The sequence below is a fragment of the Lonchura striata genome, chromosome 17 (assembly GCF_050655825.1).
Source record: "Lonchura striata isolate lonStrDom1 chromosome 17, ASM5065582v1, whole genome shotgun sequence".
Taxonomy (NCBI): Eukaryota; Metazoa; Chordata; class Aves; order Passeriformes; family Estrildidae; genus Lonchura; species Lonchura striata.
Window position 1 is genome coordinate 2300452 of NC_140719.1, and position 13603 is coordinate 2314054.

The 13603-nt window shown below is 46.1% G+C and overlaps 1 protein-coding gene across 1 annotated transcript in view; it reads left to right on the forward strand.

Moving 5' to 3' along the window:
* Positions 1 to 13603, forward strand: part of PNPLA7 (patatin like domain 7, lysophospholipase) — a 134945-nt gene that overhangs the window by 28219 nt on the left and 93123 nt on the right. Inside the window, exons 16-19 of the mRNA XM_077787845.2 lie at positions 1270 to 1347; positions 2161 to 2366; positions 8227 to 8358; positions 9772 to 9895. Coding sequence (XP_077643971.2) covers positions 1270 to 1347; positions 2161 to 2366; positions 8227 to 8358; positions 9772 to 9895 — 540 coding nt within the window. The remainder of the gene's footprint in view (positions 1 to 1269; positions 1348 to 2160; positions 2367 to 8226; positions 8359 to 9771; positions 9896 to 13603) is intronic.

Sequence of the window (13603 nt, forward strand, 5' to 3'; positions counted from 1 at the left end):
AGAGCCTGGGCACAGCCAAACACCCAGGGAAGCTGTGAGAACCAGGACTGTGCTGCCTCTCTTCAGCCTAACCTGTGAACTCATAACTGAGCCTTGTTTTCTGCCCCAGCCCATTCAGGGGTGGTGATAAAATGTTGAATTTCTAAAGATATATTAGGCTGGAGATGGACTGTGGGCATGGAATGACAGGAGAAGGAGGAATGGCCTTAAGCTGAAGGAGGGCAGGCTGACAACTAAATATTAGGAAGAAATTCTTTATTTGAAGAATAAATAGGTGCCCAGGGTGCCCAGAGCAGCTGTGGCTGCCCCTGGATCCCTGGCAGTGCCCAAGGCCAGGCTGGATGTTGGAGCAGCCTGGGACAGTGGGAGGTGTCCCTGCCTGGACTGGATGAGCTTTAAGATCTCTTTGAAACCAAACCAGTCTGTGACTCTGTGATTTGCTGGTTTGAATGAAAGTTATGCCAAAGCAAAGGTGGCCTGAAGCTTTAGGGTTTGGTCCTGACTGCACACAGGACCCCAAATTGTGTGGGTAGTTATTTGAGATGGAAAGAAAAGTCTCTCCTGTTTGGGTGTCTGTTATGCGCTCAGGGTTATGGTGGTGAAAGCAATGTTTGGAAATTTTAGTCTCAGCTACCTCATCTCCTTGACATTGCAAGGTATTGGAGTCCAAACTGAGGGTGGCTTTTGGGAAGACCCTTTTCTCCTGTGTGCTTTAAGTTGGGAGTGAAATTCCCACTTTCATCTGCCTGAGCACAGGAGTTGATGAGCTGGGGGAAGTTTTTGTTGTACAGTGTGTATGAAAATGTGCTCTGCAGCTACAGCAGAGCTGAGCTGTGTGCCCAGGGCTGGCCTGGGACAAAGCCAGTGTTGGATTATCCTGTCCAGTTACTCCATGATGTAGAAAGTCTCCTCTAGTTTCACCTTCCTTTGAAAGTAACTTGATGTTTCAGGGTTTTCATGCCAGCTGATAAAGATCTCTTTTCATTACAGGCCCTTTAAAGAGTGTGTGTGGGAAACTGATGAATAAAAAATCCTTAAGAATCCAAGTGTGATCAATTAAAATGAATCATACCTTTTTTTCCTCTTCTGGAAGAAATGTTGGATGGGTAGAGAAATATAAAAATAGATGCCATCTTTTAAAGAGATTCAAGTACTTGTAACAGTCTTAACTGTTATTATTACTTGCTTTATTTGGGTGCTTCCTCACATTCTGGGACCTTTACTGTGCACAGAGCAGTAAATTGTACCTCCCACCCCTTTCTTCTCCAGAATCCTGCATTGCTGAATGGCAAAGTGACACTGCATCAGGTCACTGCTGGCACTGTGCTGTCCAGGCAGGGAGATCAGGTGAGTCTGGCTCTGTCTCTGCCCCTCCAGGATGGTGTTTATTCACATTAATTGCAATTAAAACATTCCCTCCTATCTCCTCCCATGCCACCTCTTCTGGAGGTGAAACACCCCCAGCTCTGGGTCTTCCTCTGCTGCTGCACCAGAGCCAGGGTGGGACTCTGGTGCCTGGGTGTTGTCAGCTCTGATGGACCTCGTGGGAAGGTGTGGAGTCATCCTTCATCCTTCCTCAGGAGCTGAGGGGACTGGGTAGCCTGTTCTCACACCCTGCACTTTGGGTTTTTATGATGCCACTCAGCTGCAGTAAAGCCCTCATACAAAACCAATCCAGCATTATTTGTTGATAGCAAAGTGTGTTTAGGATATAACAAGCTTCATTTATAATAATCCTGTGTAAATAGAGGAGCTTAAGCAAAGCAGATGATGGACAGCTCCAGTTCCACTGCCGGGTTCTGCTCTGCTGACCTGCCATGCCCCTCATCCTGCAGCTGTGATTCCCCATTATCTCCTCCTCTCCCAGTTCTGTTGTTATTCCTTGATATCTCAAGATGCAGCCTTCATTTTTCATAAACACCCAAAGAGAAACGCATTTTTCAATATTGTGCCTGCTTGGTTTTAAATATTCATAACTTGCTTTTAATAATTCACTATTGTGTCTTATTTTACCTCCTCATTGTTCAAAAGCTATAGGAGAGCTTCTGGGAAACAGATTGGTCATGATAGCTCTGTCACTGGGATAATTGCTTTTAAAATCTTGGAGGATTTTTATTGAGCTTTATTTTTTTTTTTTCCTTTTATTCCCATTTGCTGCAGGATGTCAATGTTTGCTTTGTGGTCTCGGGCATGCTCCACGTGTACCAGAGGAAGATTGACTCTGAGGAGGACACCTGCCTCTTCATCACCCACCCTGGGGAGCTTGTGGGCCAGCTCGCTGTCCTCACTGGGGAGCCCCTGATCTTCACCATCAAGGCCAACAGAGACTGCAGCTTCCTCTCCATCTCCAAGTCCCATTTCTATGAGTGAGTTCTGCCATTCAAACATACATGGATCTGGGGCTTTTAAAGTATTTTTTACTTTTTTTTTTATGACTCTTTTGAAGAAAGGACCAGGGTAGTGACTGTCCCCCTGTGCTGGGTGCTGGAGGAGGGCCACTCATAAAATCCTGGATTTAATTTTGGGCCCCTCACTTGCAAGATGGACATTGAGGGGCTGGAACGTGTCCAGGAAAGGGGCTGGAGCCCCAGGAGAGGCTGAGGGAGCTGGGAAGGGGCTCAGCCTGGAGAAAAGGAGGCTCAGGGGGACCTTGTGGCTCTGCACAGCTCCTGACAGGAGGGGACAGCCGGGGGGTCGGGCTCTGCTCCAGGAACAGGGACAGAAGGAAAGGGAATGGCCAGAGGAGGTTCAGGTTGGATTTTTGGGAAAATTTTTTCACTGAAGGGGTGGTTGGACATCTTAACAGGCTATCCCTGGAGGTGTTCTAAAAACATCTGAACACCTAAGATGTGGCATTTTGTGGTATTGATTAGTGGGTCTGGAGGTATTCAGTTAAAGTTTGGACTTGATGGTTTTGGAGGTCTTTTCCATCTGTAATGATGCCATGATTTTAAATCCAGGCGTTGGATGTCTGTGCTGCTGCAGCTGCATCCCACATCAAACCATGTTTTTATGGGGTGGGTTTAGATGTGTGGGTGAGCTGTGGTCCCTCTGTCAGGTGGTTTGACTCCAGCAAGAAGCAATTCAGGGAACACAGCAATATTAAATGGCTCAGAAAAAAATCTTAGGCCTATAGAGCACTTAACCCAGTGGGGTGGGAATTCTGGCCCAAGTTTCATATACTTCAAAGTCTGCCCAGAGCCTGCACTTTGCTGGGTTAATTGCTGCTTTGCCAGGCCCTTTGTCTTGGATTAATTATTCCTTTTTGCTGGAAAACCTCCCTAGTTCTGTTCCCAGACAGAGCCAGGGAGTTGAGTGTGTTATGAGTGATTGTTGTGGGTGTAACTCTGAGGTTTTAATGCTCACTAATAGAACAGGTTAAAGAATAATTCCCCTGTGCAAGACGGGTTCCTTCCTAGACCTTGGAAGTAGCACATGACTTGGGACTTAATGCTTAAAGGGGAATATAGGTAATTAAAAATGCAATATGATGGCTGTGGTTAGCCTTGTTGCCAATAATAATGATTAATGTCCTGATTAATGTCTGTGATCTTGTCATTCAGAGTTCGAATTAGTTCGCACACATAATTTGTGTCTAATGCACAATTTCCTTTCCTAATCTCCAGCGTCTGGAATGTGACATGAGTCCTGAGTTACACAGAGGACTTCTGGGGGGTTGTTGTGTTTTGTAGGCCACTGTGATGTCTATCTCTGCATAACTTCCTGCTTTCTGAATAGCTGTATTTGTTTGTATTCCTGATCAGCTCTACCCCAGAATCCTCACTGTGGGATTTTGGTTTTCTCACCCCAGGCAGGAGGCTGCATGGCTGTGGAGCTGAACCTGCTGTGCTCAGCAGGTGTTTGTTGATGAGCTGTGTTTTTCCCAGGCTCTGAGGTGGTTGTCAACTCTTTGGCCTAATTTCTGAGAGATGCTTCCCACTTGTGCCATTCTGTGTGGTTCCAGGCTGTTTCTCCTAAACAGCCACTTTTTCTCTCTGTCTTTTCCTGCTGTTGTTTTCCTACTTGTTTCTGGCTTCAGATTTCATTATGTTGTCTCAGCCAGCCAGGCAGATTCCACCTATTCCTCCTTTTTTTTTTTTTTTTTTTTTTGCTGCTCAGGGCTGGATTCTCTCTTATTTACTGAATCTTATCTTCCTGAGATTTCTCTTCTCTCTCAAGAACTGAATTACCTCCTGTTAATTCCAGCTTACCTTTCTGCTTCCATTAATACCTTACCAGTCAGGGATCAAGACCCATCAATATATCACCTCATCATTATTTTTGGGTCCTTTCCAAATCTTTCTTTTTCTCCTTTAAAGTCTATTATCTGTTCTCTCCATTTTACAAGCTCTATGATATTCCAGCATTTCATCTTCACAATTTGTCCTGAAGCCCAGGCTTTATGGCACTTCTGACTCCTGGGCCCATATTTAAAAGTGACATTGGAGAAGGGCTTTGAAAAGCATCAGGTTTCTTCTATTGGTTCATTTTTGCTTTGAATTCTATGAGAAAGAAAAACTTGTTAATAAAATAGGATGTAGTTCATTTTGCCATTTTAATGTAAATTCTATGTTCATAGTTCACAGTGTTCAGATATCTCCTTTGCCTGGAATCTCAGAGGAATTATTTTAGTCTTAATTTGTTCATTTTTCTCTTAGCTTACAGACCAGATGAAATTTGACAAGAGCTCCTGTTATTCTCCAAAATTTCATTGTTCTTTTCCTGTCACGTGTGTTTCCTCTTTTCCTCTGTGCTGCCCTGGAAGAGTCTTGTGTTTTTTCTCAAGAATTAATGAGAGGGTGAAGCAGAAAATACGTGGTCAGTGGTTGTCACGTGGGAAAGAGCACAGCAATGGCAGGAGCTCGGGGTGGAGAACTGAGTGTTGGATTAAATCCTTCCCACTGAAACTCCAGGGCAGGAGCTTTTTTTGTGGTGCTGCCATGAATAAATGGCTGGCTGCAGATGCAGAGTGCAAGTCCAGGGGTGGCACAGGCTGGTGGTGTGGTGAATCCAGGGGTGATTCCGTGGAATGTTGGAATCAGCCCCGCGGCAGCTCCTGGAAAACGGGAATCAAGTTGTCACCAGGATCTCCTGAGGGAATAAATTCAGGATCTGTGCTACCAGTGGCTCTCTCCCATTTTCTGCTCCTGTAAATTTCACAGTTTGGAGGCTTAATCATATGCACTTGCCAGAGAAGCAGGAAAGCTTTGATTTTTATTTGGTCTTGCCAGCTAAGCTGAAAATCCCATCGCAGCCACATCCCCAAGAATATCTGCAGAAGCTCCAGACTTTCACAGAAACTACTTAGCCCTTATTATACTTGGTGAGCTTTCTAGTAAAGAATCCTCAAAGTCCCTTCAGAAACCTCTGTAGTGCAGAGCTTTGGATTTTAATTTTCCCAGTACCAGGCATGTGCCAAACAGAAGAGCAAGGATGTGAATGCCCACATGAGAGGAAGGAAACTGGGCTGATAAAGGGGCCAAAAAAAGCTCTTTTCTCTTTTCCTGCATATAAGGATAGGTCTCACCTTCTGTGTTAATTCTCTTTTAGAAGCTGTTTGGAACTGAGGAACATGAGAGAACTCCAGGTGGAAATAAAAGAAGCCTGTTAGTTTGCATTTTGAATGCATTAAGATATATATTATGAGGGAGGAAAAGAGTAAATGGCTTTTATTGACAACAGCCTGTGTGGGAAGAGACTTTGAGGGCTAAATAACCATGCAGAGTAAAACCAATGAGCTAAACCGTCCAGGATTTTTTAGGAGCTTTATTTAACTTTTGAATCTGCTGACAAAGGGGATAGGGCTGGGTGTTTTCCATGTGTCTTTTGGTATCTGGGTCAGGATGGTGGGATGGCATGGAAAAATCAGGGCAAGGGAAGAGGGTCAGGAGAGAAAAGCTGTCCTGCTTTTTGGTAGTGGTGTTTGCTGGCTGGATCTTTATTCTAAATGTAAGAGCTAGTGTTCAGTTTAATTCACCATGCAGACATTCAAGTGCAGGTGTATGAGTGGGGCGAGTTCAACATGAAATAGGGATATGTGCCTGTGGATCTCTGCTCTTTCAATTCCAGGGCTTTTGACTGAAATTTTAGGCTTTATTATTGCAAAAGTAGTAATTGGAGCTCAGGGTGAGGAGAGTAGTATCCATGGGAAGCTCCCTGTGTGCTGCACTGTCCCACAGTCCCTGGCAGCTCTGGGGCTCTTGCAGCAGTGGCACTAACGAAGAGGAGTCCTGGTGTTGGAAAGAGTTCAGGGCAGGTTCTGTGCCACATCCAGGCAGTGCAGAGCTCCTGGAGAGTCTGCTTTTGTTGTCACAGTCTTGGATGGTGGATCTCTGCTTGAGCTTTCAGTGGTTCTGCCAAGTTGCAGTGGTCCACAAGAGCTGTAATCCAGTTAGGGAACAAGGAGTGGCAGTGCTCCTTCCATACCTTCCTCTCCTCCTCAGTTATTTAGGGGTGAGGTTAGATACACAGCTTACATGATTTGTGCTCAGAGAGAGCGCAAAAAGGAGATTTTTCTTACCAATCTGGCACATTCCTCGTGAAGGGAATGTGGATGCAGAAAACTTAACAAGGAACCTCAGGAGGTTTCAGCAGTGCTGGAGCTGCCCCTGGGTCAGGAGAACCCCAGGACCAATCCAGGCTGGGAGGAGCAGCTGGAGCAGCCCTGGAGAGGGAGCTGGGGGTGCTGTGGGTGGAGCTGGAGCTGCCCCAGCCCTGAGCCCCCTGCCCTGGGCTGAGCCCAGCGTGGGCAGCAGGGCAGGGGGATGCTGCCCCTGTGCCCTGTGCTCAGGTGAGACCCCACCTGCAGAGCTGCCCCAGCCCTGCCCAGCACAGGGAGGAGCTGGAGCTGCTGCAGAGACCCAGAGCAGGGCCAGGGGGATCAGAGGGATGGAGCAGCTCTGCTGGGAGGGAAGGCTGGCACAGCTGGGGTTGTTCACCTGGAGAGGAGATTTGGGGTGAGCTCAGTGGCCTGGCAAGAAACGTGGAGAGACAATTTACAGGGATCAGAGTGCCAGGACACAGGGAATGGCTCCCACTGCCAGAGGGAAGGGATGGATGGGATAATGGGAGGAAATTCTTCCCTGGGTGGGTGGGCAGGCCCTGGCACAGGGTGCCCAGAGCAGCTGTGGTTGCCCCTGGATCCCTGGCAGTGCCCAAGGCCAGGCTGGACACTGGGGCTTGGAGCAGCCTGGTTGTTCATGAGCAGATTTCATGCAGCTCCCTCAGCTTTCTGTGTGCACTTCTCATGCTGGGGGCTGCAGACAAAATCTACTTCTTTGTGAGTTGTTATTTCTCTTTTGTGAAATAACTACCTTTTAGTAGTCTGCTCTTGATGCTGCACAGGAAAGACAAGATGCCCTAGCAGGTAGAACAACCTGATATGTGTGTGATCCATTCACCCCTGGGAGTGCTTCAGGAGGTATTTGAGTGCTCACTCCCACAGTGACAGGGTGAATAATCTTCAGTCCAAAAAGAACGAGAAATTAGACACTTCTGAGCAATTCCCAGGTGTCAGTGAGAGTGATTTTTTGCTAGGTCTCACTGGAGTTTGAGGTTGTCCTAGCAGAACCTTCTCAGATTTTCAATTTGAGGAACATACTGAATTACATGGTGTCTTTATTATTAGAGACTTCTAAGCATGACTAAAAACATCCAGTGTGAAGACTGGGAGCTTTATTAGAAGATACTTCAGCTCTTTGTGGTTTTTGCAAGAGGGAAAAGGGAATATTTGAAATGCAGAGCAGGTGTTTTATTTTTAAGCACATCAGACTTTACATATAAAAAGATTCTGATGTGATATGTGGGGGAAACTGAGCACGAGCAAGAGACTGAGATGGGCAGAACAGCAGGGAGGGAAGATCCTGAGGACAGGATGAACATTTTCCTGAGTCATGAGAGATCTGTGTGAGGAGGAAGTGAGGAGAGTGGCTCATACACAAGAGCTCACATGGCTCCTGTCCATCCTCCTGCACTGGGAGAAGGGAATTGGTCCAGACAGCAGGACTGGCATCCTGCTTCTAGGACAGTGCCAGCTCTGAGTGCCATTTAATTTGGGCCGGGTTGGAAGCTGGGCAGCCCCGTGTTTGGTCAGAGTCCCTGGTGAGAGTGGTGGTGGCAGGGGTGAGGTATGGCCTGGGAACTCCTGCCCAGCTGCACTGGGATGTGGTGCCTGTGGGCAGCTGTTCCTGTTGTGGGCAGTTTGGTAACACTTTGGTTTTTCCTCAGGATTATGCGGGAGCAGCCCAGTGTGGTGCTGGGGGTGGCCCACACTGTTGTGAAGAGAATGTCCCCCTTTGTCAGGCAAATTGACTTCGCCCTGGACTGGATGGAGGTCGAGGCTGGACGAGCTGTTTACAGGTGAGATGTGGACAAAATTGTATGTTTGTTGAAATTTTCCTGCGTTGTGAGCTGTGCTCCCTTGGGGATGTGTAAATTGAGAACCTCAGGCTGTATTTATCAACCATTCCATTGGGTTTATTTGTTTGCCTATTTTGAGATTGTTTTCTTTCTGCAGTACCTTCAACATTGCTTCAGTCTCTTGTCTCTACATGTTGCTAAATTATTTTATACTATTCCCCATCTTTTCTGTTGTCTTGGCAAGCTTTTTAAGTGATATAATTGATTAAGACACAGTTCCATCTTCTGGTGGTAGTTTCTGCATGGTTGAGGGCATGAAGATCTATTGCTCAGAGATTTTCAGCCTTTCTGAATCAAACAGCAAAATTCAAAGGCTAATTCAGTTAGGCTTATTCAGCAGTAAATTGAAAATAGGAATTTTGTGTTTAAGGGGCAAAAGTTACCTTGGGAAAACTTAGTTTTATGGATATGTACTAGGATGCAATTGAGCTGTTCTGTGATTGCTGCAGTGGTGGGAGAGTAACAGTCTAATTAGAACATGATCTGTATAATTGTAATTTTTATAACCATACCTGCAGCATCAATGCCAGTGAAAATTTTGGATTACTCTGTGCATCAAAACACTCCTAGTTGTCAATATCTTGTTAAAATCTTCTAGAATTCCTTGAATTTCTTTTAACTCCACCACCAGAAGTGTGACATTCTCAGCAGCACTCCTCATTGTGCCAGCAAAAAGGTTTTGGTAGACAAAGGTGTGTGCACCAATCTGGAGCCACTTGGGGTCTTGCTCTTTGACCTGCAGAATTCCTGTGCACATCCACGTTGACCTTGCAGTGGGAATGAGCTCCTGAGCAGCCAGTAATGAGCCTGTGGTGTCCTCTGGGACCTGCTCACATCCTGGTCATCCCCTGCCAGTCCTAGCATGGAACACCCCCAACTCTAGCCTAGGTTGGAAAGGACCGTAAACCTCCTCCTGTGCCACCCCTTCCACTGTCCCAGGCTGCTCCCAGCCCTGTCCAGCCTGGCCTTGGGCACTGCCAGGGATCCAGGGGCAGCCACAGCTGCTCTGGGCACCTGTGCCAGGGCCTGCCCACCCTCCCAGGGGAGAATTCCTGCCCAATATCTCATCTAAATCTACTCTCTTTCTGTTTGAAGCCATTCCCCCTTGTCCGATCACTCCTTATCTCAGCTACGTGTGCACAGCCTGTACATTTACACATTAAACCCATTTCCAGTCACCTTTTATCAAGTTCCTGCTCCGTTTTTAATTTCCTCGTTAAGTATCAGTTAAAACACTTTCCTGCATCTTCCAAGCTAAGCAGAGAAAAGCCACCAACTTCCTCAAAACCTCCAGATGCATTTGCTGAGCAGGGATACCTCTTTAATGCTGGTTCTTGGTTGTTTTGCCTGCAGGCAGGGGGACAAGTCTGACTGCACGTACATCGTGCTGAACGGCCGCCTGCGCTCCGTGCTGCGCATGGACGACGGCAAGAAGCACCTGACTGGGGAGTACGGCCGGGGGGACCTCATTGGAGTGGTGAGACCCCATCCCCTGGGAAAGGGGGCTTCACTCCATGCCAAACACACTCAGTCCTGCTGAAAAAATCTGGATATTGATCTAGTACCGATATCCAACCGTGACGGACAAAAACTCTCTAGCAGTTTAAAGTTGGAAAGTGTCTGTTTATTGTGTGTGGGATCTCCCAAATCCACACCGCAGCTTCCAGGTGGTTACAGAGCCCTTTTAGCCATACAAGTATTGAATACCCAAAATACAAATGCATATTCATCATTTTGGTGCACCCCATTCCTTACTTTGTATGCTAATTACTCCAAAAGCCATTCAGCATGCGTGGTTTGTTCCTTGAAATGGGTCGGTGTCCCTTTCATGGGAGGGGTCCCAAAATGAGGAAGTAAATGAAGTCTTCCTCGTTCTGACCTTTCTGCCTTTTCAATGCAAATCTGACAAATGAACTCTTGGTATTACTCCCATTCCTTGTCTTCAATTTGTTTCAGAACAGAGGAGGCCCACAACTGTCTGATGTTCCTAAAAGCTCTTTGTCAGTTTGTGTATTCTTCATTATAAACCCAGCTAACTCAACATTGTGCTGACAAGCAATCAAGTTAAGCCTTACTACAGTTAATTAAAATAAGTGAGTGGGCCTTGATGAAGTTAAGAGTTACTAGTTATCTCTAACTAAAATCTTAGCTCCTCTAAAATCTCTAAGTTCCTTAAAGTTTATGTTTCACTACTCCCATCCCTTGTCAGTCTTTATGGCTTTCAAAGTTAAAAATGCAGGAAACTTCTTTCAGCCTGGGAGGTTTTTATAGCGGTTGGTGAATGGGGTTGTTAGACTTGGTTTGAAAAGAAGATAAACCAAAAAAAGGTTACGTCCTGCCCAGTACTCCTCTGTGCCATGGGTTACTTTCTTCCCAGTGAGGGCAGAGCCAGCCTATTAAATCAGGGCTGGAATAATTGCAGGAATGTGCACTAACTGGGGATTTGAATAAATTTAGTGCCATAGGAGCAGTCAGTTTGGATGAGCCCCACCCTGGAAGTGTCTAGTCCAACCTCCTCAGAGTTAGCAGAGCTGACTTCAAAGCTTTGTCAGGTTTTTCAGCAAGTGTGTAATTATTATAGTTATTAAAGCAACTGTTCATTTCAGAATTGTAGTATTTATCCATGTTTAATTTCTCTTACATTCATTTTTTGTTTCTCAGGCCTAGTTAACAGCAGAAATAGGAGTCATAAATATGCATGGCTTGTTTGATTTTTATATTTAAAATCAGAAGATTTCTGAAGTTCTGAGCTTGTTGTTCAGGCCCTTTTCTGCTTTCTGAGCTGAAAGCTAAGCACTGAACATGTATCTGTTTATAGGCAGTATTAGCATAGCTCTGAAGCCAGAAAACATGTGAATTGGGATTAGTTCTATGGGAAGAAATTCCTTTTTATAGGAATGAAGAGGAAGGAGGAGTCCAAGGCTGCCCTTAGAGAGCTGATCCAAAATTTTGACTGTGGGATCCGTGAGGCAGTTCTGGTGGTGCTCCCAACAGAGACAGGGCTGGGCTGGGCTGCTGCTTGCCCCATATTTGATATTTCCACCTGCACAGGATTTAGGATCTCTTCCCACACTCGGTGCTGCTCTGGCTGAGGGGTTGGCGTGGAATTGTGCTTGGAGAAGCAGGTGCCTGTTGGAATGTGCTTCTAACACGAGTTTTATTTGTTTTTTTTCTTTCTTTGGGGTACTTCATTAAAGGTAAAATGACATGGTTTGACAGGAACTAAAGGTGACATCTTTTGTGACTAATCACAATTGTGTGAGGCCTTTTGGTTTGTGAAGAAGGGAATGTCAGTGTCACATCCAGGCATTTTCCTGCTTTCCTCTGCCTGTGGTGATCTGCAGCTTTTCACTGTCAAGCTCCTGGAGTTTTGCAGAGTTCCCTGGTTAAAAACAGACCTGTTCTACTTTCTGAGAGCAGTTCTGAGTGACAGGGCAGCATATGGTGCTCAGAGGGTGGCAGGGCCCTGGCACAGGGTGCCCAGGGAAGCTGTGACTGCTCCTACATCCCTGGCAGTGCCCAAGGCCAGGCTGGATGGAGCAGCCTGGGACAGTGGGAGGCGTCCCTGCCCATGGCAGGGGTGGCACTGGTTGGGCTTTAAGGTCCTTACGCACCCAAGCTTTTTGACAATTCAGTGGTTCTATGAAATGGCCTAAACTCTACCTCTCTGTGCAAGGCTGTGCTGCTTTCTGCAGGCTGGCCCTGCTGTTTATCTGGGCAGGAAGGAGGAGGTGGAGTGCTGGATGGACTGGGCTGTGTTTGCTGTAGCAGTGCCTTGTTTGCTGGTGAGTGCCCAGGCAGGGATACAGAAATACCCGTGCAGTTTGTGCCTAAAGCACAAGTCACTGATTTGGATCCACATTATGACATGAATCACGTTGGAGACTTCAGTGACTCGGTGGACGTTGTCATCTCCTTCCTGCCCACAGCTCCCAGCCCCACTGACTCACTCTGCCATTTGTTGGAAGTGTCTCCATGCTCTGGCTGCCTTTTGCAAACATGGGGGAGGATCTGTGAAGAATGCCAGCATTATTTCAGAGGGCATTAGCAAAATGATATTTTTGCTTTTAAAAAGCTTTGTTTATACCCTTCTGTGGAATCTGTTATAAACCTTTAAAAACCTGCTGAAGGGTTGGGTTTTTTTCCCCCTGACATTAACATAATTGGGGTTCTGGGTGCTTGCAGGCAATGAAAGCAGCAGTTGGTGTTGGTAATTGGTTTTTTGGTGAACTGGTGGCTTGATCCTCCCTGAATGCTTTCGAGACCCTCCCGTGTCACCTCTAATTGTAGGCACTAAGCAAGCACAAGAGTCTTGTAGTTGATGGCTTTTTGTTTATTGCCTCTGTGTCAGAACTTTTCAAATGCCACGTGTCATTTGCATGCGAGATGAGGCTCTGCAAAGCAGTGCAGGATGGAGGGTTTCAGACAAGATGTGAATTTTCAAGGGTGTGCGTGCGCTCCCGAGGCTCGGCTTGCGGCTCGAACTGTTTTGTTCCCTGCACTGACTCAATGGCATCTGTTCCCCAGGTCTGTTGATGCAGGGGGAGAAGGGCAGATCAGAAACTGAAGTTTCCTTCCCTGTGGAGTTCCTTCAAGAGATAACAAGGACAGTTCTGTCAGGGGAAAAGGATCCTGACTCTCAGGGAGACTTTTTGAAGGGACACCAGCTGCTGTTGGCCCTATTGATGGGCAACTCCAATAACTGTATCTCGTCAAAACTCAATTTAGAAAATTCCATGTAAGTTTTAAAGGACAGTGATGAATCTGTTAAATAATTCCCTCCCTGTTAAAATACAGTTGACATAAGTCTTGCTTTCTAGAGGCTAAGATTTGACTCATTTCGGGGAAATCTTTTACTTTGGTGGTCCATTGCTATAGATGCACTTAGGCAAAAATGTTGAAATGTGAATTTTATCTACCAGCTAGAGAGTCACGTTTCTTATATAATTATAATTTCTGCCGTGCTCTGGGTGATCCCAGAGGATATCAGAGAAGACAACTGTGTGTTCATGGAGTGAAAGAGCTTCTCTTCACCAAGCTACTTGTTTAAAATACTTCTCTTAGTCTCTCAGTTCTTTTCTTGATGTTGCTGCTTTGGTTTTGGTCTTGATTAACTACTGGAAATTGTAGTTTTTACTTTTGTTCTCTTGATCTCAATAGCACTTTGTTGTGTGTGAGAGAGGAT